Source organism: Bubalus bubalis, chromosome 13 (genome assembly GCF_019923935.1).
Source record: "Bubalus bubalis isolate 160015118507 breed Murrah chromosome 13, NDDB_SH_1, whole genome shotgun sequence".
In the NCBI taxonomy this organism is placed as follows: domain Eukaryota; kingdom Metazoa; phylum Chordata; class Mammalia; order Artiodactyla; family Bovidae; genus Bubalus; species Bubalus bubalis.
In genome coordinates, this window is record NC_059169.1 from 54,171,431 (window position 1) to 54,192,704 (window position 21,274).

The window sequence follows — 21,274 nt, forward strand, 5'->3', positions numbered from 1 at the left end:
TCTGCAGAGCCTCTAGCCTCACACAGGCGTGTTCCATTTTCCAAGGATCCCAATACAGGTGAAAAAATTCTTCTGATAATAAATCCACAATTATAAAAACATTACATATACCTAAATGGTTAGATGTGCCTTTTAAAGGTATAATGTTTTTATTCAATCATGTCAGTGACCACGTATAATCTCATTTGCAGATAATATTAATCTAAATTTAAGATTGTATGTGAACATGAGAGCTGCCACCTGCCCTTCTCCACTTAACAGATCCCCTTTCTCATCTATGGCTTCCATAGTGGCTCAGATGATGAATTTACCTTTAATGCAGGAGACCTGAGTTCGATCCCTGGGTTGGGAAGATCCCCTGGAGAAGGGAATGTTTACCCACTTCATTATTCTCGCCTGGAGAATCCCACGGACAGAGGAGCCTGGCGGGCTACAGCCCATGGGGTTGCAGAGTCAGACATGACTGAGTGACTAACATCCTTTCTCGCCTACTTCTCCCTTTGAGACTAAAATCCCAGATACTCTCACTTCACCACCATCCTCTGTCTCTACTCTGGCCATGTGAGATAGAGCCATGGCTGATGAATACGTCTTTGGTAAAGGAGAAGTCATGGTGGGAAAAAGTTTTCTTCCTTGACAAATGAGAACGTGTGAGGAGATACCCGTATTACTTCCTTCATCCAGCTTTTGCTTTGGATACTTACGATGAAGGGGATGCTGACATCTCTAACAGACAACCTTTGCTGGACGTGGGATTCTGGGTTGACAGTTCTCCTCTAACACTTGAGAAATGCCATGGCACTTCCTTCTGGCCTCCACAATTTATGATGAAATGCCTTCTGTTGGTCTAACTTTCCCACAGAGGTTAGGTATACTTTTGGCACTGTTTTTGACACTCTGCCTTTAGTTCTCAAGTCTGGTTATGCATCTGGGCACGGACTTTCCGCGAGTGCCACTGGTGAGAGCAATATGGCGGGTGGACGACAGCAGTGACGAGGTACTGCACAGGGAAACGTTTCAGCGGGCACACTACTCCAGTCTGTCACCATCAGTGATGCTACACCTGGGCACTTGGCAACATAGTGACTTCAAGCTTCTCCTTTGTAAAGGTTCATTTCTCACTTTGACAATCATGAAATTGTTTTGTAGGGTAAAACGTTAATGGTATGTGAGTATCTTCTTCCCCTAAAACTTTCCACATAATGGTTTTAACATCCACTGATAAGCCTGGCCTGAACCTATTATTTTGTAGAATTAGAAAAGCACCATTCAGTTCAGTTCAGTTGCTCAGTCATGTCCGACTCTTCGCGACCCCATGAATCGCAGCACGCCAGGCCTCCCTGTCCATCACCAACTCCCGGAGTTCATTCAGACTCACGTCCATCGAGTCAGTGATGCCATCCAGCCATCTCATCCTCTGTCGTCCCCTTCTCCTTCTGCCCCCAATCCCTCCCAGTATCAGTCTTTTCCAATGAGTCAACTCTTCGCATGAGGTGGCCAAAGTACTGGAGTTTCAGCTTCAGCATCATTCCTTCCAAAGAAATCCCAGGGCTGATCTCCTTCAGAATGGACTGGTTGGATCTCCTTGCAGTCCAAGGGACTCTCAAGAGTCTTCTCCAACACCACAGTTCAAAAGCATCAATTCTTCGGCGCTCAGCCTTCTTCATAGTCCAACTCTCACATCCATACATGACCACAGGAAAAAACCATAGCCTTGACTAGACGAACCTTTGTTAGCAAAGTAATGTCTCTGCTTTTGAACATACTATCTTCATTGGTCATAACTTTCCTTCCAAGGAGGAAGCGTCTTTTAATTTCATGGCTGCAGTCACCATCTGCAGTGATTTTGGAGCCCAGAAAAATAAAGTCTGACACTGTTTCCACTGTTTCCCCATCTATTTCCCATGAAGTGATGGGACTGGATGCCATGATCTTCGTTTTCTGAATGTTGAGCTTTAAGCCAACTTTTTCACTCTCCACTTTCACCTTCATCAAGAGGCTTTTGAGTTCCTCTTCACTTTCTGCCATAAGGGTGGTGTCATCTGCATATCTGAGGTTATTGAGATTTCTCCCGGCAATCTTGATTCCAGCTTGTGTTTCTTCCAGTCCAGCGTTTCTCATGATGTACTCTACATATAAGTTAAATAAGCAGGGTGACAATATACAGCCTTGACGTACTCCTTTTCCTATTTGGAACCAGTCTGTTGTTCCATGTCCAGTTCTAACTGTTGCTTCCTGACCTGCATACAGATTTCTCAAGAGGCAGGTCAGGTGGTCTGGTATTCCCATCTCTTTCAGAATTTTCCACGGTTTATTGTGATCCACACAGTCAAAGGCTTTGGCATAGTCAATAAAGCACCATTAAACACCTGTATTATTTATTTCCATACTTTTAAGCTGGCATTCTTCTGCAATAAGCTTTCCCTCACTGGAGATGAACTACAGTCATTCTAAAAAGGGAGTACAAAAATATAATTATTTCCCTTTAATTACCCATTTTCAGAACAAGATTTTGGTATAATATTCACCTCCATTATTAGCAAATAATTTTACTTTTGCCCTTTTTGAATATCAATACAGAAATTTACAGATTTTATTTACTCAATGTATCATCAACCACACTCATTTCCTATGTTCAAATTATCTCAGCTTGGCCTCCTGAATCATCGTCATTGGTCTCTGAGCACTTCCTAAAACAGGACAAGATGTCTGGGCTCACCGTACATCCTCCTCCTCTGGACCTGACATTAGCCATTTCTCCAAGGGGCACTGGTTCCTTTTAATGATATTTAATATAATTTTATTTATTTCTGGCTGTCCTGGGTCTTTGCTATGTCGGCTTTTCTCTAGTTGTAGCAAGCAGGGGCTACCCTCTAACTGTGGTGTGTGGGCTTCTCATTGTGGTGGCTTCTCTTGTTGCAGAGCGAGGGCTCTAGGGCACTCAGGCTTCAGTAGCTGTGGCTCCCGGGCTCTAGAGCAGAGGCTCAACAGTTGTAGCACACAGGCTTAGTTGCTTGGCGGCTTGTAGGATCTTCCCGGACCAGGGATCAAACCCGTGTCTCCTGACTGGCAGTTGGATTATTTACTACTAATCCACCAGGGAAGCCCCTTTCAATGACATTTAGAGACCAAGCTTTGAATTCTAGTGGTGCTTATAGCTACTGGCGTTTCATTGCTTTTAGGCCCTTTGAATTACAGAAATAGTACTATATATTAGAAGTAGTGTTATACATTTATATTTCTATTCATATTTCCAGTTCAAACAGAACATTGGTTTTTCTAAAATTTTTTGGCATTATATTTGTATCTTTTTACTTTCACAATAAAAATCTCAGTTCCTAACTTATTTATTAAATTTATCCTAAAATATACATGCTGCTGCTAAGTCACTTCAGTCGTGTCCGACTCTGTGCGACCCCATAGACGGCAGCCCACCAGGCTCCGCCATCCCTGGGATTCTCCAGGCAAGAACACTGGAGTGGGTTGCCATTTCCTTCTCCAATGCATGAAAGTGAAAAGTGAAAGTGAAGTCGCTCAGTCGTGTCTGACTCTTCGCGACCCCACGGACTGCAGCCTACCAGCTCCTCCATCCATGGGATTTTCCAAGCAAGAGTACAGGAGTGGGGTGCCATCACCTCCAAAATATACATAAAATAGTTTAAAAACTACATACTAGTTTAAGATTTCTTTGAAGTTTTGTTTTGTTTTATTCTGTTTTGGCTTTAAATGACAAGCAACTAAGGAGTACTATGTTCAAAAGTCACTTGAAACAATTCTTTCTTCTGTGTAGTTATAATACTAACTTTTAAAAATTAAGTTCATTTGTTTTGTGATTTCGAATTTTAGTTTGCTTGTACCTCCTCTTTGTTTTATTTTGGATATATAACAAATGTTAATGTTTAAAAGCTAAGATTATATAAAAAGGTACTCAAGATCATTCCTCACTCCCTCATCCCAGGTAATAATTTTTCTTTCAACAAAATAAGCAACTAAGTACATATTTCTAATTTTTTCCTTTATATCCTGGTTTGTTGTTGCTGTTTAGTCGCTAAGTTGGGTCTGACTCTGTGACTCCTTGGACTGCAGCACGCCAGCCTTCCCTGTTCTTCACTATCTCCCAGAGTTTGCTCAAACTCATGTCCATTGAGTTGGTGATGCCATCCGACCATCTCATCCTCTGCCGCCCCCTTCTTTTGTCTTCAATCTTTCCCAGCATCAGGGTCTTTTCCAATGAGTTGGCTCTTCCCATCAGGTGGGAAGTATTGGAACTTCAGCTTCAGTCCTTCCAATGAATATTCAGGGTTAATTTCCTTCAGGATTGACTGGCTTGACCTCCTTGCTGTCCAAGGGACTCTCAAGAGTTCTCTCCAGAATCACAATTCAAGAGCAGTAATTCTTTAGCACTCAGCTTTCTTTACAGTCCAATTCTCACTACTGGAAAAACCACAGCTTTGACTATATGGATTTTTGTCAGCAAAGAGATGTCTCTGCTTTTTAATATGATGTCTAGGTTTGTCATAGATTTCCTTCCAAGGAGTAAGCGTCTAATTTCATGGGTGAAGTCACCATCCAGAGTGATCGTGGAGCCCAAGAAAATAAAATCTGTCACTGCATCCACTTTTCCCCCTTCTGTTTGCCATGAAGTGACAGGAATGGATGCCATGATCTTAGTTTTTAGAATGTTGCGTTTCAATCCTTGCTGTTTTCATTTATACCCTAGAAATCACTACACATTGGTACACAGAGATAACCATTGTTTGCTTTTTAGAGCACCACATGGTATTCCATTGTGTGGGTGTTCCAGTTATACAATGAGGCCTCTATTGATAGCCATCTGGGTTGTCTCCAATCTTCTGCTGTTACAAACAGTGCAGCAATGAATAACCCTATGCATGTGTTGTTTACTGGTGGAAGTTTATCTTCAGTGTAGATTCCTAACAGTGGAATTACTGGACGAAAGCAAATCTGTCTGCTTTCCCCCAAATCCCTGTTATGGGGCTGTACCATTTTAAAACTCCTACCAGCAGTGCATGAGGTACCTGTTTCTCTACAATAAAGAATTTTCAAACCTTTAGTGTATGAGGGTAAGAATGTTCTCATATATTTATAAGCCATTTTCATTTCCCCTGACCTGTAAACCGTTTTTGTCACATCCATTTTTTTTTTTTTTCCCCTAAACAGGTTTTCCTCACTCCCTGGTCTTAAGATCATCCACCTACGTTTCTTCCTAGTAGTTGAAGGCTCTTATTTTTTAATATTCAGATTTGGTCAACTTTGAAATGGCAGGTTCCAGGGGCAGGAAAAGTATCAAATAAGCTTGAAAAAAATCTCTTGGTGCCAGAAAATAAGGGAAGAAAAATGATGGGGACATGTCAAAAGGACACAGAACCCAAAATGCAAGGGTTCCTACTGGCTAAAACTGGGACAATTTGAGCAACAAAATAAATGACAGATTATAACCCATAAAAGAAGAATCCATGAGAACATGCTGATATAAATGAGTGAAATGAATGAATGAGGGGGCGGGAAAGCTCTTCCTTTCAGTAGAATCCTAACTATTAAATGCAGAAAAAATCATAGAATTAAAAGAAAATCACCATTTGGCAACCAGCACAGTAACTTGTTTCAAGCAAGAATCCTCAAGAGATGATAAAAAAAAAATAAGTCCAAGTAATTGTGAACAGATTTTCCCACAGAGATACCTATCTTAGGCTGGGAATCGGCTGCTGAGACAGTCTGGGGTGCAAGAAACTCATGAGGGAACAACACACGTGAAAGGACGTGAGGGAGGTCTCCCTGAGGGGCAGGCCTGTCCAGGCCTTGGACACAGGCAGGGCGCTCTCGTGTCATCCATGGCCCAGGATGGCTGTGACCCTGGGTGAGCCAAGTCATGCTCAAAGAGCTGACCGGACCCACCACAACTGACCAAGTCTTTCCTCAAAGAGGGATGTGTGGGGGTTGTCTGGGTCTACCAGAATGCTTACTCATTTGGCTACATTGGGTCTTAGCCTAGCACTCAGGACCTTTGTTATGGTACATGGGCTTTCTTTGACGCACAGGGATTCTCAGGCTGTGGTGTGTGGGCCAAGTTGTTCCACAGTATGTGGGATCTTAGTTCTCCAAACAGGGATCAAACCTGGGTCCCTGGAATTGAAAAGGTGGACCTTTAACCACTGGACCACCAGGGAAATCCCCAGAATACTTGTTAATTACAAGGAAAAACTATACCTTTACAGGAAAACTTGGTGATACCACCTTAAGTGATGACCAAAATAAACAGTCTCTAAGATAGTACATGGAGAAGGCAATGGCACCCCACTCCAGTACTCTTGCCTAGAAAATCCCATGGACGGAGGAGCCTGGTGGGCTACAGTCCATGGGGTCGCTAAGAGTTGGACACGACTGAGCGACTTGACTTTCACTTTCATGCATTGGAGAAGGAAATGGCAACCCACTCCAGTGTTCTTGCCTGGAGAACCCCAGGGACAGGGGAGCCTGGTGGGCTGCCGTCCATGGGGTCGCCCAGAGTCGGACACGACTGAAGCGACTTAGCATAGCATAGCAAAATAGTACAACCAATGACACAGCATTTCTTTTGTGGTATTCATGCTAATGTGGTATTCATGGTATTCATGTATGGATGTGAGAGTTGGACTGTGAAGAAGGTTGAGTGCCGAAGAATTGATGCTTTTGAACTGTGGTATTGGAGAAGACTCTTGAGAGTCCCTTGGACTGAAAGGAGATCCAACCAGTCCATTCTGAAGGAGATCAGCCCTGGGATTTCTTTGGAAGGAATGATGCGAAAGCTGAAACTCCAGTACTTTGGCCACCTCATGCGAAGAGTTGACTCATTGGAAAAGACGCTGATGCTGGGAGGGATTGGGGGCAAGAGGAGAAGGGGACGACAGAGGATGAGATGGCTGGATGGCATCACTGACTCGATGGATGTGAGTCTGAGTGAACTCCGGGAGTTGTTGATGGACAGGGAGGCCTGGCGTGCTGCGATTCATGGGGTAGCAAAGAGTCGGACATGACTGAGCGACTGATCTGATTCATGCTAAAAACGTATACACGAGGAAATGTCAAACCTACCTGAGGGACATTATACACAAGAAGCCTGTACTCTTCAAAAATGTCATGGTCATGATACATAAAGCTAAACCACAGATCAAAAGACACCACCGAGAGTTGACAGCTGACTGGAAAGTGTTAACTGGCCTGGCCTGTGGATCAGAACAAGTGTTCAGTGGGACACTGGGGAAGTCCCAGTGAGGCTTACAGATCAAAGAGAAGCATTTTGTCATGCTTATTTCCTGATTCTGATAACTCTGATTATGTAAGAGAATGTTCTTCGCTAAAGACTGCATGTCTGTGTTCCCCAAAATTCCTATGTGAAATCTTGATGTCCAGTGTGATGGTGTCTGAAAGCTAGGCCTTCAGGAAGTGCTTACTCAGGAATGGGATCTGTGTCCGACTGAGAGTGCGATCCCTCACTCCTTCCATCATATTGATAAAACAGTGAAAAGATGGCCAAACCAAGAAGTGCGTTCTTACCAGACCCCTGCTGGCACCTTGATCCAGGACTTCCAGCCTCCATAAGCGTGAGAAATGTTTACAGGCACCCAGTCTATGGTATCCTGTTATAGGGGCCTGAACAGAACAAGACATTCTTGTTCTTAGCACATTACACTGACATGCATTTATGTGTGTGTGCTAAGTCACTTCAGTCATGTCCGACTCTGCGACTCTATGGACTGTAGCCCACTAGGCTCCTCTGTCCATGGGATTCTCCAGGCAAGAATACTGGAGTGGGTTGCTGTGCCTTCATCCAGGGGACCTTCCCAACCTAGGGATCGAACCCTCGTCTCCTGCACTGAAGATGGATTCTTTATCTCTTAGCCACTGGGAGGCCCCTAATACTGACGTATTTACAAAGGGACATGAGGTCTGCAGCTTACTCTCAGATATTTCAGAGACAGAATAAATAAATGATAAAGCATGTAGCAAATGATAACCTTTAGGGAATCTGCATGAAGGATAAAGGAATATTCTTTGTACTATTTTTCACAAGTCTAAAATTATTTTAAAATAAAAAATGTACAATATAAAAAAAGAAAGAAAAAATAAGATTTTATCCATTTGTAGTTTATCTTGGAATACAGTGTGAGATACAGATCTGACTTTATCTCTTATCAAATATCTATCCAGTTGTCCCACCTTCTCTTCTGTAATTTGAGGAGATGCTTCATTCTAAATTTCTATAATTAACTATTTCTGGACTTTCTACTTGTTCCATTGCCTAGTATGTCTGTCCACACATCATACCATACAACTGGAACACAATTTTTATAACAGAATTTATTTTTTAGAGACTTTTAGGTTCATAGCAAAACTGAACAAAAGGTAGACAGAGTTCTCATTTATACCCCCTGCTCTCAGTTTTAATTATAGACATTTGTGGCTTAACACTCAGGTTAAGGTGTGGCCTCTTTATCACTCTTCTAGGGGTTTCCTGGTTGTTCTTATTTCATTTTTCCATGTGACCTTTAGGATCAATTTGTCTAGTGCCAGAAAAATTTTAAAAAACAACTTTATTGGGACTGGAATTTATACATTAACTTGGGGAGAACTGAAATCTCTGTAATGCCAAGTTACTCTATTCGTGAATGTGAAATATGAAATGTCTTTTCATTTGTTCAAAACTACTTTTATATTTTTCAGGAATGTTTTCCTCCTATAGACCTGACATTTTTCTTGAGTTTATTCTTAAGTATTTCATCTTTTTGATGTTTTTGGGAATGGAGACTTCTCTTTGACCATATTTTCAATTATTCATTATTGCGTATATATACAAAGTACTGAGTACTGTTTGCTAATTTCATACCCTGCCATTTTACTCAATTCCGTTTATTTAGGTGTTCTGTTGTTACTGAGACCCTTGGATTTTCAATGTATACTGTCAACTGTTTGCAGTGGAAATAGCTTTCTCTCTTCCTTTCCAGTGTCTGCTGTTTCTAATTATTCTCTCTTGACTGAATGTGGTAGCTGGTTTTGCCAATACAATGCTACACAGCAATGGACATAGTGATAAGTATTTACTGCTGGTTTTAGTGCAAACTGATTACGTACGTATTCTTTTGTGTGCAATTCTGTTTGAAAAGTATCCATTTACTCCTATTCCGTGTGTGTGTGTGTGTGTGTGTGTGTTTCTATTCAGGAATGGATAGTGGATTTTTAAACATCTTTTTGGCACCTACAGAATAATGATTTTTCTTCCTAAGTGTATTAATACAATTTGGTAACACAGTAGAAGGAATCAATAACCACCCTTCAGATCTACCAGTAACACCACTTCCTTCAGAGGTACATGCCTCTTCAGTTTTCATCTCTCACCACCCTCATCACCACTAAGGGAGCTTTCCCGAACGTCAACAACTGTCTAAGTCTAAAAGGATTTAAACAGATGTTCCATGAAAGAATTCTAAGGCAAAAAGAATATAGAAAAATACTGGATTAAATAGTTGGATACTTAGTTACAGCAGGACTTCTTAAAATGAGTAATGTGCAAGTAAGCACTGTGGTAGTGAAGACAGAGACTGTTGTATAAAGTCCAAATGGATCTGACCATGTGCATTTACCCATTTTTGAATTTCCAGCCTCAATAAAGTACCGGGAACACTGTAAGCATTCGATGTTTGTTACATTGCTGAACTAACAGAGATGTTTCTAAGGTCAGGACAGTGTGTATTTGAAACTGTGGGTCATCTTCTATGTGAATATATCGCAGTTCTCCCTCTTGCAAGGCAAATGGCAGCAACACAGTCAATTCACTCATTCAATGCATCTATCAAGTACACATTACAGAGGGCCTATGTTCGGTTCCGGAACACGACTCAGGAGAGAAACACAAATGACTGTACATCAAGGATTAATAAGTGCTATGAGGAAACACAGCAGGGTCAGGGAAGAATGAAAGAGGAAGTACTGCTTCCATGCTTTCCTGACCACCCACAAGGGTGGTCAGGAAAGCCACTTTGATGGGGGCTCTCTGAGAAGAAACCAAGATGAAACTAGGATGTGGATGGGGAGGACAGCACTCCAGGCAGAAGGAACAGTCGGTACAGAGTTCTCAGGTGGGACCCTGAGAGGCCTGACCGATGCAAGGAGGCTGCAGTGCTGAGGCAGAAGGAGCGAAGGAAGGGATGAGTCAGCAGCACCAGGGCCTCCCGGGCTACAGGCATCTCTGGATTTCATCAAGAGCGAGGGAGGAAGCTGCTGGAGCACAGAGGAGTGAGCACTTTGCCTCAGGCTTCAGAAGATTCCCTGTGGCTTCTTGGAGGGTGTGCAATATGGAGGCCAATGAACACGAATACATCACGCCGGCCACGGTCATGGCCCCTCACTCCTTTCTCAATACTGACACCAGACACACACTGCTAACACCCTGGGGTGTCGGCACTAGGTCCTTCAGGTGCTGATGATAGGCTTTCCTCGCAATAGTTTAAGCAGCAGCCCTGAAGACTTCACCTTTAATAAGCTCATGTTTGTTCAACTAGTATGTTAATAAAAACTATTTTTCCTATGACTCCGACTGGGTGAGCCAAAGTTCACATGAGTGAGTAGTAATGCAGCACTGGGAAGAGTGAGAGAACAGAGATCAATCATGTTTTAAAAACAATTTTTATCCTCAAGACCTGTGGGTCTGTCTCCTGTCTTCATGAAACCGGAGTCACCATTGCTCGTGACTCTTCCACTCATTTAGGTGTAGGCGCCCATCTGCTCAAGATGATGTGCTGCGTGTGTCAGCACATCTAAATCTGTGCAGCTGACAGGCTTACAGCAAAGTCTCAGGTGTTAATCCTCGTGAAGCCCCAGGTGGCACGGTGTGGAGGTCCCCTCTCCCAGACAACCACCCCCCCCCCCACACTCACGCTCCCAACATGACCAACAGCTCGAAGGAAAACAGGAACTTACTGTGCAACATCATCTTCAAATGCAGCAGTTAAAAAAATCTGTGAGAATGTGCTCCTTCACTTACTTCAGGCTATGTGTGGGCTTGGGGCGGGGGGAGCAGTGAGGGGAAACGTCACTCTAAGAATTGCAAAGCAAAAAACAAAACAACTTCTTGCCAGAAAAGGGAAGGCAAGAAAAAGTATGCCAGTGGCTATTTAAGTCTTCTCCCTAGCCCCAGTAACATCTGAAAGCCTACTCTGCTGAGGACTTCCCATGACAGTAGTAAGAGACACTACTCCCATTTTACAGCACAGGAGCAAACTCAGAGAGGCTCAGTAAGGTATTGAGCTCACCCAACAAGAAACATGGTATAGCAAGGGGGCCAGCCTGGCAGCTGGAGAACAGCTGAAAGGAACAGTGGAGAGGAAGTTATGTCACTGGGGAAGAGGCCACGGTCAGGAGTGTCACTGAGCGAGAGAGGAAGCCAGTCACGATTTTCATCAGAGGAGTGACGAGTCTGATATCCACCTTAAAGGGCTCATTCTGGCCGCTTCGTGGAGGATATGTTGGGGGGTGAGAGGACAGGGATGAAGTGAGGAGGGAGAGACACGATAAAAGGGTGTTGCTTCCCAGGTGGCACTAGAAGTAAACAACATGCCTGCCAATGCAGGAGAGGTAAGAAACTCGGGATAGATCCCTGGGTCGGGAAGCTCCCCTGCAGGAGGGCATGGCAACCCACTCCAGTATTCTTGCCTGGAGAATTCCATAGACAGAGGAGCCTGGCAGGCCACAGTCCATGGGGTCACAAAGAATCGGACACAACTGAGTGACTAACACCTTCTGACTTACTTCACTCTGTATGACAGATTGTAGGTCCACCCACACCATCTACAAATGACCTTATTTCATTCCTTTTAGTGGCTGAACAATGTTCGACTGTATACATGATTCACATTTTATCCATTCACCTGTCATTGGACATTTAGGTTGTCCCATGTCCTGGCTATTGTAAACAGTGTTTCGATGAACAGAGGGGTACAGGTGTCCTTTTGAATTATGGTTTTCTCAGGGTGTGTGCCTAGTGGTGGGATTGCTGGGTCACATGGTAGATCTATTTTTAGTTTCTTAGGAACCTTCATTCTGTTCTCCACAGTGGCTGTATCAATTCCCACCAACATGTAGGAAGTTCCCTTTTTCTCCACACCCTCTCCAGCATTTGTTGTTTGTAGACTTTTTGATGATGATCATCTGACCAGTGTGAGGTGAGGGATCGAACCCACATCTCTTGCGTTGGCAGGCAGATTCTTTACCACTGAACCACCAGGGAAGCCCAGTTCTGATTTTTCATTTCTCTGATAATTAGTGATGTTGAGCATCTTTTGTATGTTGGTCATCTGTATTTAAATCCTTTAACTCTTACCATCTGTGCTTTTCACTTTTTAAAACAGTACAGTCATTTTGAATTCTTCCCAAATCCTCTTTATTGCACCACCAGTAGGGAATGAACAATTTCATCCCTAATGCTGAGGAGCCCATGGACTACCTGAGGTTGAGGCTCCAGCTCTCACCCATCACTCCCACCATGTTCTACTGGTCACAGCAAGTATAAAGCCAGCCCAGATTCACTGGTGGGCAAATAGGCTCCATTTCTTGGGAGGAAGTGTGAATTACTGTGGCCATATTTTTCACGAGACTGAGATCCTAGTGGCTTGAATACACCTGCAGTGGTAGTGGTGAGAAGCAACTGGATTGTGATACAGGTAGTGACAACATTTGCCGATCAGTGGGATGTAGAATGACTTTTCAAGCAGGGAACTCAAAGGATGAAACTGCTATTTACTGAGCTAAGATATGAGGAACAGTTAGGGAGAGAGAAAAAAACTCAAAATTTTGAGTTTTGTTTTGGTTGATAAGTCTGACAAGTTTTCTTTTGGATGATAAGCCGATAAGATATAACAACAGAGATGTCAAGTAGACAGATATTAAAGGCTGGAGTTTAGCACACCAAGTCTTCTTTGCCACAAAGTGGAAGTGACCAGAAGAGAAGGAAAGTTTTATCTATATGACTAGGGCATAATTTTGTTCTTCTAAATAGTCTGACCTGGTTTCTAAGTTGTCCAGTACCTCTTCCATATTTCTTAACTTTTTAAGAATATAATTCCATTCAGTTGAGCACTATTTATTGAAAGTCTACTAGTAACTAGGTTCTCTAGTGGATACAAAGATGGTCAGGAGCCAATCATACTATAAATCTTAAAAGCAGGATTTTTAATATACTTAAATGTAATAAAGTGCATGGTTTTTATTTATAGTCTAATTCAATGCACAAGTGATTTGTGGAGGCTTACTAGAAATATATTTTTAAATAAACTGAATTTTAGAAAAATCCAAATTTGAATGTGAAGTAGATAATGGGGAGAAATACTGATATACACTACAACGCAGATAAACCTCAAAAAATGTAACAGACACCAGACACAAAAGACCATTTACTGTTTGATTTCAATTATATGAGATATCCAGAAAAAGCACACAGAGATGGAAAGGTGATTAGTGGTCACCTGGGACTGGATGGAAACAGAAACTAACCACAATGGACACAAGGGCTCTGACTGGGGTGATAAAAAAATGTAATAAAAATGGATGGTTGTAATGACTGCTTAACTTGGTTTACTGAAGTGCGAGTCGCTCAGTCATGTCTGACTCTTTGTGACCCCACGGACTATACAGCCCATGGAATTTTCTAGGCCAGAATACTGGAGTGAGTAGCCTTTCCATTCTCTAGGGGATCTTCCCAACCTAGGGACTGAACCCAGGTCTCCTGCATTCCAGGCGGATTCTTTACCAGCTGAGCCACAAGGGAAGCCTAAGAATACTGGAGCGGGTAGCCTATCCCTTCTCCAGGGGATCTTCCCAACCCAGGAGTCATCCTGGGGTCTCCTACATTGCAGGCAGATTCTTTATCAACTGACCTATCAGGGAAGCATAACTTGGTAAGTTGTCTAAAAAAAAAAATCACTGCAAATGAATAAAGTATTTTTGGCATTTTTAAAAAAATAAAATAAAAAGTATTTATTTTTGGCTTTGTTGGGTCTTAGTTGTGGCATGAGGGATCTTTCATTGCAGTTAGGTTCTCTTTAGTTGCTGTGCTTGGGCTCAGTTGCTCTGAGACATGTGGGATCCAGTTCCCTGACCAGGGATTGAACCCATGTCCCTTGCATTGAAAGGCAGATTCTTAACCACAGAAACAATTTATCACCAACTGACTTGTATTACAATAAATGTTAAAGGAAGCCCTCAGGCAGGTGAAAATGGCACCAGCTGGACATCAGCCAGTTCAGTTGCTCAGTCATGTCTGACTCTTTGTGACCCCATGGACTGCAGCATACCAGGCTTCCCTGTCCATCACCAACTCCCAGAGCTTGCTCAAACTCATGTCCATTGAGTCAGTGATGCCATCCAATCATTTTTCATCCTGTCGTCCCCTTCTCCTCCTGCCTTCAATCTTTCCCATCATCAGGGTCTTTTCCAATGAGTTGGCTCTTCCCATCAAGTGGCCAAAGCATTAGAGCTTCAGCATCAGTCCTTCCAATGAATATTCAGGACTGCTTTCCTTTAGGATTGACTGGCTTGATCTCCTTGCAGTCCAAGGGACTCTCAAGAGTCTTCTCCAACACCACAGTTCAAAAGCATCAATTCTTCGGCGCTCAGTTTTCTTTACAGTCTAACTCTCACATCCACACATGACTACTGGAAAATCACAGCTTTGACCAGAAGGACCTTTATTGGCAAAGTAAAGTCTCTGCTTTTTAATATGCTGTCTAGGTTGGCCATAGCTTTTCTTCCAAGGAGTAAGCATCTTTTAATTTCATGGCTGCAGTCACCATCTGGAGTGATTTTGGAGCCCCCCTCCCCCCCAAATAAAGTCTCTCATTGTTTCCATTGCTTCCCCATCTATTTGTCATGAAATGATGGGACCAGATACCATGATCTTAGTTTTCTGAATGTTGAATTTTAAGCCAACTTTTCCACTCTCCTCTTTGACTCTCATCAGGAGGCTCTGTAGTTCTTTTTCGCTTTCTGCCATAAGGGTGGTGCCATCTGCGTATCATGAGATTATTGATATTTCTCCTGGCAATCTTGATTCCAGCTTGTGCTTCTTCCAGGCCAGCATTTTGCATGATATACTCTGCATATAAGTTAAATAAGCAGGGTGACAATATACAGCCTTAATGTACTCCTTTCCTGATTTGGAACCAGTCTATTGTTCCATGTTGTTAACTGTTGCTTCTTGACTTGCATACAGATTTCTCAGGAGGCAGGTCAGGTGGTCTGGTATTCCCATCTCTTTCAGAATTTTCCAGTTTGTTGTGATTCACACAGTCAAAGGCTTTGGCATAGAAGTCAATTAACACAGAAGTAGATGTTTTACTGTAACTCTCTCACTTTCTCAGTGATCCAATAGATGCTGGCCATTAGCTCTCTGGCTCCTCTCCCTTTTCTAAATCCAGCTTGAATATCTGGCAATTCATGGTTCATGTATCGTTGAAGCCTGGCTTGGAGAATTTTGAGCGTTACTTTGCTAGCGTGTGAGATGAGCGCAGTTGTGCAGTAGTTCGAACATTCTTTGGCACTGCCTTTCTTTGGGATTGGAATGAAAACTGACCTTTTCCAGTCCTGTGGCCACTGCTGAGTTTTGCAAATGTGCTGGCATATTGAGTGCAGCACTTTCACAGCATCATCTTTTAGGATTTCAAATAGCTCAACTGGAATTTCATCACCTCCACTAGCTTTGCACATAGTGATGCTTTCTAAGGCCCATGTGACTTTGCATTCCAGGATGTCTGGCTCTAGGTGAGTGATCACACCATCGTGGTGATCTGGGTCATGAAAATCTTTTTTGTATAGTTCTTCTGTGTATTCTTGCCACCTCTTCTTAATATCTTCTGCTTCTGTTAGGGTCATACTATTTCTGTCCTTTATTGTGCCCATCTTTGCATCAAATCTTGGTATCTCTGCTTTTCTTGAAGAGATCTCTAGTCTTTCCCATTCTGTTGTTTTCCTCTATTTCTTTGCATTGATCACTGAGGAAGGTTTCTTATTTCTCCTTGCTATTCTCTGGAATTCTGCATTGAAATGAGTATATCTTTCCTTCTCTCCTTTGCCTTTCACTTCTCTTCTTTTCTCAGCTATTTGTGAGGCCTCCTCAGACAACCAATTTGCATTTCTTTTTCTTGGGGATGGTCTTGATCCCTGACTCTTGTACAATATCACGAACCTTCATCCATAGTTCTTCAGGCACTCTGTCTATCAGATCTAATCTCTTGTGTCTATTTGTCACTTCCACTGTATGACTGTAAGGGATTTGATTTAGGTCATAGCTGAATGATCTTGTGGTTCTCCCTACTTTCTTTAAGTCTGAATTGTGCAATAAGGAGTTGGAAATACAGATCTATAAAAAAGAATGAGGTATACTAGAAATGGTAACTACATAGTTAAACAGATAAGATTTGTTTACTTATTTAAATATTTTAGGACAGACTTAAAAATAAACAAGCAATAAGACTTAAAGTTACCCACATCAACAACCACATTAAAATGGTCAAAACAAGCCAATTAAAAGGCAGAGATTGTACAGCACAGTGAGTACTGTTACATTTGAAAGTTGCTATGAGAGTTAATTTTATTTTTTAAAAATATTTTATTATTTATTTGAACACATCAGGTCTTAGTTACGGCAAGGGGGGTCTTCCATTGCGGCACATGGACTCTCTAGTTGAGGTGTGTGGGTTCCGGAGCATGTGGGCTCAGCAGTTGTACCACACAGGCTCGCTAGTTGTTGCATGTGGGCTTAGTTGCTCCATAGCATGTGGGATCTTAGTGCCCTGACCAGGGATCAAACCCACATCTCCTGAGTTGCAAGGCAGATTCTTAACCACTGGACTGCCAGGAAGTCCCTGAGAATAAATTTTAAAAGTTCCCATCACAGGGAAAACACAGTTATAACTATGTAACGTGATGAATGTTGACTAATCTTGTGATGACCACTTTGCAATATATGCGTACCTTAAATCATTATGCTGACATCTGAAATGAATGTTATATGTCAATTATATCTCAATTCAAAAAAAGAAAAGGGCAAGTATTTTCAGACTAGGTTAAAAAAGCAAGACCCAACGATATGCTGCTTATAAGAAATGCATTTTAAGTATAAAGATCAAAATAAACAGGTTAAAGTAAAAGGACATACCATGCTAATACTAATCAAACATCAATGGACAAGTTAATATCTGCCAAAGTAGATTTCAAAACAAACAATATCACCAGGAATAAGTCATTTCATAATAACAAAGAGTCAATTCATGAAGAGGACACAACAATCCAAAAATATCACATGTGCTAAATTACAGAGCTGCAAAATACATAAAGCAAAAACTGAGAGAACTCTGAGGAGAGAGAGACAAATCCAATTATTATTTTATACCTCTCTGAGTAATTAATTGTTAGAACAAATAGAAAATCAGCAGGAATACAGAAGATTTGAACCACACTATCAACCAACCTGCCTTAATTCACCTTTATGGAGCATTATGACATAATAGAATACCCAGCACAAACAGCAAAATTAACACTGCTGAATACAGAATACATTTTTCTGAAATGCACATGAAACACTTCCAAGGCTGACCACATTCTGGGCCATAAAGCAAGTGTGAACACATTTTTAAAGGACAAGTCATACAAGGTATATTCTCTGACCACATGGAATTAAGTTTGAAATCAGTAACAAAAAGAAAAAATTCCCAAGTAACTGCACACTAAACAGCATCCTTATGAAGTGAAAACTGAAACCAGAAAATAATTTTAAGTGAATGAAAATGAAAATACAATATATCAACATTCATGGGATGTGAATAAAGCAGTATTTAGGGATAAGTATATGGGAGTAAACACCTAAAAAAGGGCTCAAATCACTTCAATTTTTAAATTCAGAAACTAGAAAAAGAACAAGTTAAACCCAAAGTGAAAGGGAAATATAAGATAAGAAATCAATGAAATAGAAAACAGAAAAAAAAACCAAACAGAAAAATAAGTGAAATCAAAAGCTGGTTCTTTTGAAATCAATAGAACATGTTGGAATCAACTGTGTGGAGACAGTGTGCTCAATGTTGATGTTTAAGCTATTTATCTTGTCTCTGAAGAAATTACACAGGAAACATAGGAATTATTAGATATGTAGACCCAGAGGTTACAGTTCTATCCTACATATTCTCTCTGAAAAAAGGTAAAAAGGAACATCTGTCCTTGGACAAACCATATAGCTCTTCCAATTAATAGTTTTCTCAGAAGTAAAATAAAGAGACTGAATTAGGTCATCTCTAAAATCTCTTTAAACTCTCAGATCCTCTAAACGCCAAATAAGAGTTACACATCTACTGCTAACAGCTCCAAACAACCTGATAGAGTCTGGGGAACCTGTATTAGCACCTCCCCTGCAAATAACCAGCTCGACCAAACTGGAAAAGTTGGTCAATCCAGGCACAGCTAACCTCGAATACTCAAATAGAAAATCAAAGACTTTCAGCTTATTTAAAATCAAGGACCAACATTACTACTCCATTGTTACTTCTCTGTTTATCACCCTGTGAGGGCCATCTCAGATGCATCACTTATTACTCAAGTTTACCCACAATATTATTCCTACCACTACTTCGGTGTGTGTGTGTGTGTGTGTGTGTGTGTGTGGAACTACAAAATTAAGAAGATACAGAAGCTGGGCTGGAACAAGGGCTTCTCATAAACAATTTATTTTTTCAAATGCCCTTCAGTGGGCCACGCCTTTTTACCGTCTGAGGTATTTAGCAACCTTCAGCTGCTACCTTTCAGGAGAAAACTACTTTATATAAATAATTACAGATAAGAATGAAATCTGCCGATTGTCTAGATCCGGATAATCAAGTACACTAGTTTTGCACAGTAGTTAAAATACAAAAGCAGGGACTCTGGAGCCAAAGCACTTGAGTTCCAATTCTGGTTACGCCATTTACTAGTTGTATGACCCTGCACAAATCACTTAACTTTTGTTATTATGAGGACTAAATAAATTAACACGTGTTAAGATACAATTATCATCATTCTCTCCCATGTAGTTCGCTAAAGAACACCAGAAACAAAATCCTGTAAACATTACTGAAACAGCATTTTAAGTAAAACTCACACTCACTCGATTTAAAGCTTCTACAAAGTTAAACATTGGTATATCTCAGTAGGACAATCTGTGCTTATGAAAACACGGATTATACACAAGTGGTTTAAAGGACAGGTTCAATATGATAGTGTTTATGCTCCCCCATTAAGTCCAGTGACACTGCAGACATCCCCATAGCTCCCCCAGTTCAAGACTGGTATCTTAGTAGTAAATGCAGGCTCTGTGTAAGACCTTTAATCCACTGAGTATTTAAAAATTCTGCCAAGCACTGGGCCTCAGTTGTTGCACAATGTTTTAACTTGAAGAAATGCTGGGGTGTGATCTCTAAACGGTGGGTCTAAAGTCTTACTGATCTCCTGTAAGGGCAAGCGCTTAGCCCCGCCCCAACTCCCCATTATGGACCAAACAATCACAGTTCCAGGGACCCTGGCTAGCTCACTAAATTTACATGCAGAGTGGAAAGATGTGGGTCACTTTCCAGCAGGTACTCAACAATCATGTGCCCAACCAAAGGGCCTATTGCTCAGTTTCATTTCCTCCATGTGTAGGTAGGGACATCTATACGCTAAGAGACACCAAGATTAAAGGAGAGAAAGAGAAAAAGTTCCTTTATCCCTACCAGTACACATTCATGTTCCTTTCATGTTTGATATCACCTTTTGATATTTTTTATAACTGTAGGTTAAATGTGCAATTTCAACATAAACGCACATTTTCAAGTAAAGCTTCAGAATCTTCAAAATCCCAATGGAATGGGGAGAGGGAGGGAATTATCTTCTGACAGAACTGAGTAAGACTGGTCCAACTTTTGGAATAAATAAATGCCTACCTCAGAGCACTGAGTGAGGGAAAGTCTCACTACAAGCTGATGAGAATCCTGTGATCATGATCACTTTCTGCAAGAAGTAGCTTTAAGAAATGCCTAAAGCTAGTCAATTTTATAATGGATTCGAACATCCTTTACGGCAAACATTTTGGTACCAAAAGGACTAAACAAATCACATTCAACAGACAAACTCCACTACTGTTTGATATGTATTTCACAACTAATTTATTCTGGATCTACTTGCAGGAATTAAATGTTTCACAGGTACAAAACAACTTTCTTGAAAGTAGACATGTTTGTTTCAAAACCTTCCCTCAAACCTTCTGAGCCAAAGCGGTCTCTCCCTCGTAGGAATGCTGTTTTAACCAAGTTATTACACGAGAGCTCGCCCGCGCGGGTCCGCATCTGCGCTTCGGGGCGCAGGACGCCGCGGGGAGCGGGTGCCGCGGCGTCCCCCCGTTCTCGCCGCCAGCACGCAGCCCGGTGCAGGGGCTCCCCAGAAAGTGCACCCCGAGGGCCCTCAGGCAGCTGTGCGCTCGCGACGGACTGGGTAGTTCTGGGGGACCCCGGGGCCGGGGTCGCCAGTAGCGCGACGCCGCCGGCCCCGAGTTTCCGGGAAGGAGCGGCAGGAGCTGCTGGCGGCAGCACCCGCGGCGGCTCCGCCCGCGCCCAGGGCCCGGGCGAGAAGAGCCCTCGGAACCCCGGCGGAGGGCACGGCAACTCCACGAACAGCCGGACAGAGTGGCCAGGGGCGCCGCTCCCTCCACCTCAGAAGCCGGACACTGTCCCGAGACCCCCGGGCCGAAGCGGGCCCCGCGGCCGGGCTCGGGCGGACGCACACACGGGCGCGCCGAGGCCGCGCCAGGGGAAGCTGAGGAGAGGCCGAGGGCTGCCCGCCCGGTACTCACACACGCACAGCTCCACCACGTACGCGTAGTAGGACCACACGACAACGAAGGTGATGAACAGCACAGGCACCCAGCCCACGGTGCGCTGGCAGCAGCGCCAGAGCGTACAGGGCGCCATGTTCCGCGGCCGGCCGGCCGTGGCACCCACCGGCCCGGGCTGGCGGGGCGCGCCAGGCCCCCGACGGTGTCGGCGGCGGTGGCTACTCGGGCGCTCCCGGCGGTTCGGCGCCCGGCTCCGCGCCCCGCCCCCGCCTCCGCCGCGACCCCGCCCCGCCCCACATTGCGTCCGCGCCCGCCGCCGGCGGGGCGTGGTCTGTGGGGCGGGCGGCGGAAGGGGCGGGGCAACATCGGCGGAAGTGACTGGAAGGCGCTCGCGGC

The 21,274-nt window shown here is 43.0% G+C and overlaps 1 protein-coding gene across 9 annotated transcripts in view; it reads right to left on the minus strand.

The window, feature by feature from the left end:
- ZDHHC20 (zinc finger DHHC-type palmitoyltransferase 20) overlaps window positions 1–21,146 on the minus strand; it is a 59,144-nt gene extending 37,998 nt beyond the window's left edge. For 4 of the 9 annotated variants that reach the window (XM_025262824.2, XM_025262823.2, XR_006544055.1 and 1 more), the window contains exon 1: window positions 20,897–21,146. In XM_025262824.2, coding sequence (XP_025118609.2) covers window positions 20,897–21,014 — 118 coding nt within the window. In that variant the 5' untranslated portion in view covers window positions 21,015–21,146. The remainder of the gene's footprint in view (window positions 1–20,896) is intronic. The other 5 variants (XM_006073225.3, XM_025262822.2, XM_044927287.1 and 2 more) reach the window with 2 other exon arrangements.
- Between the last annotated feature and the right edge of the window lie 128 nt (window positions 21,147–21,274).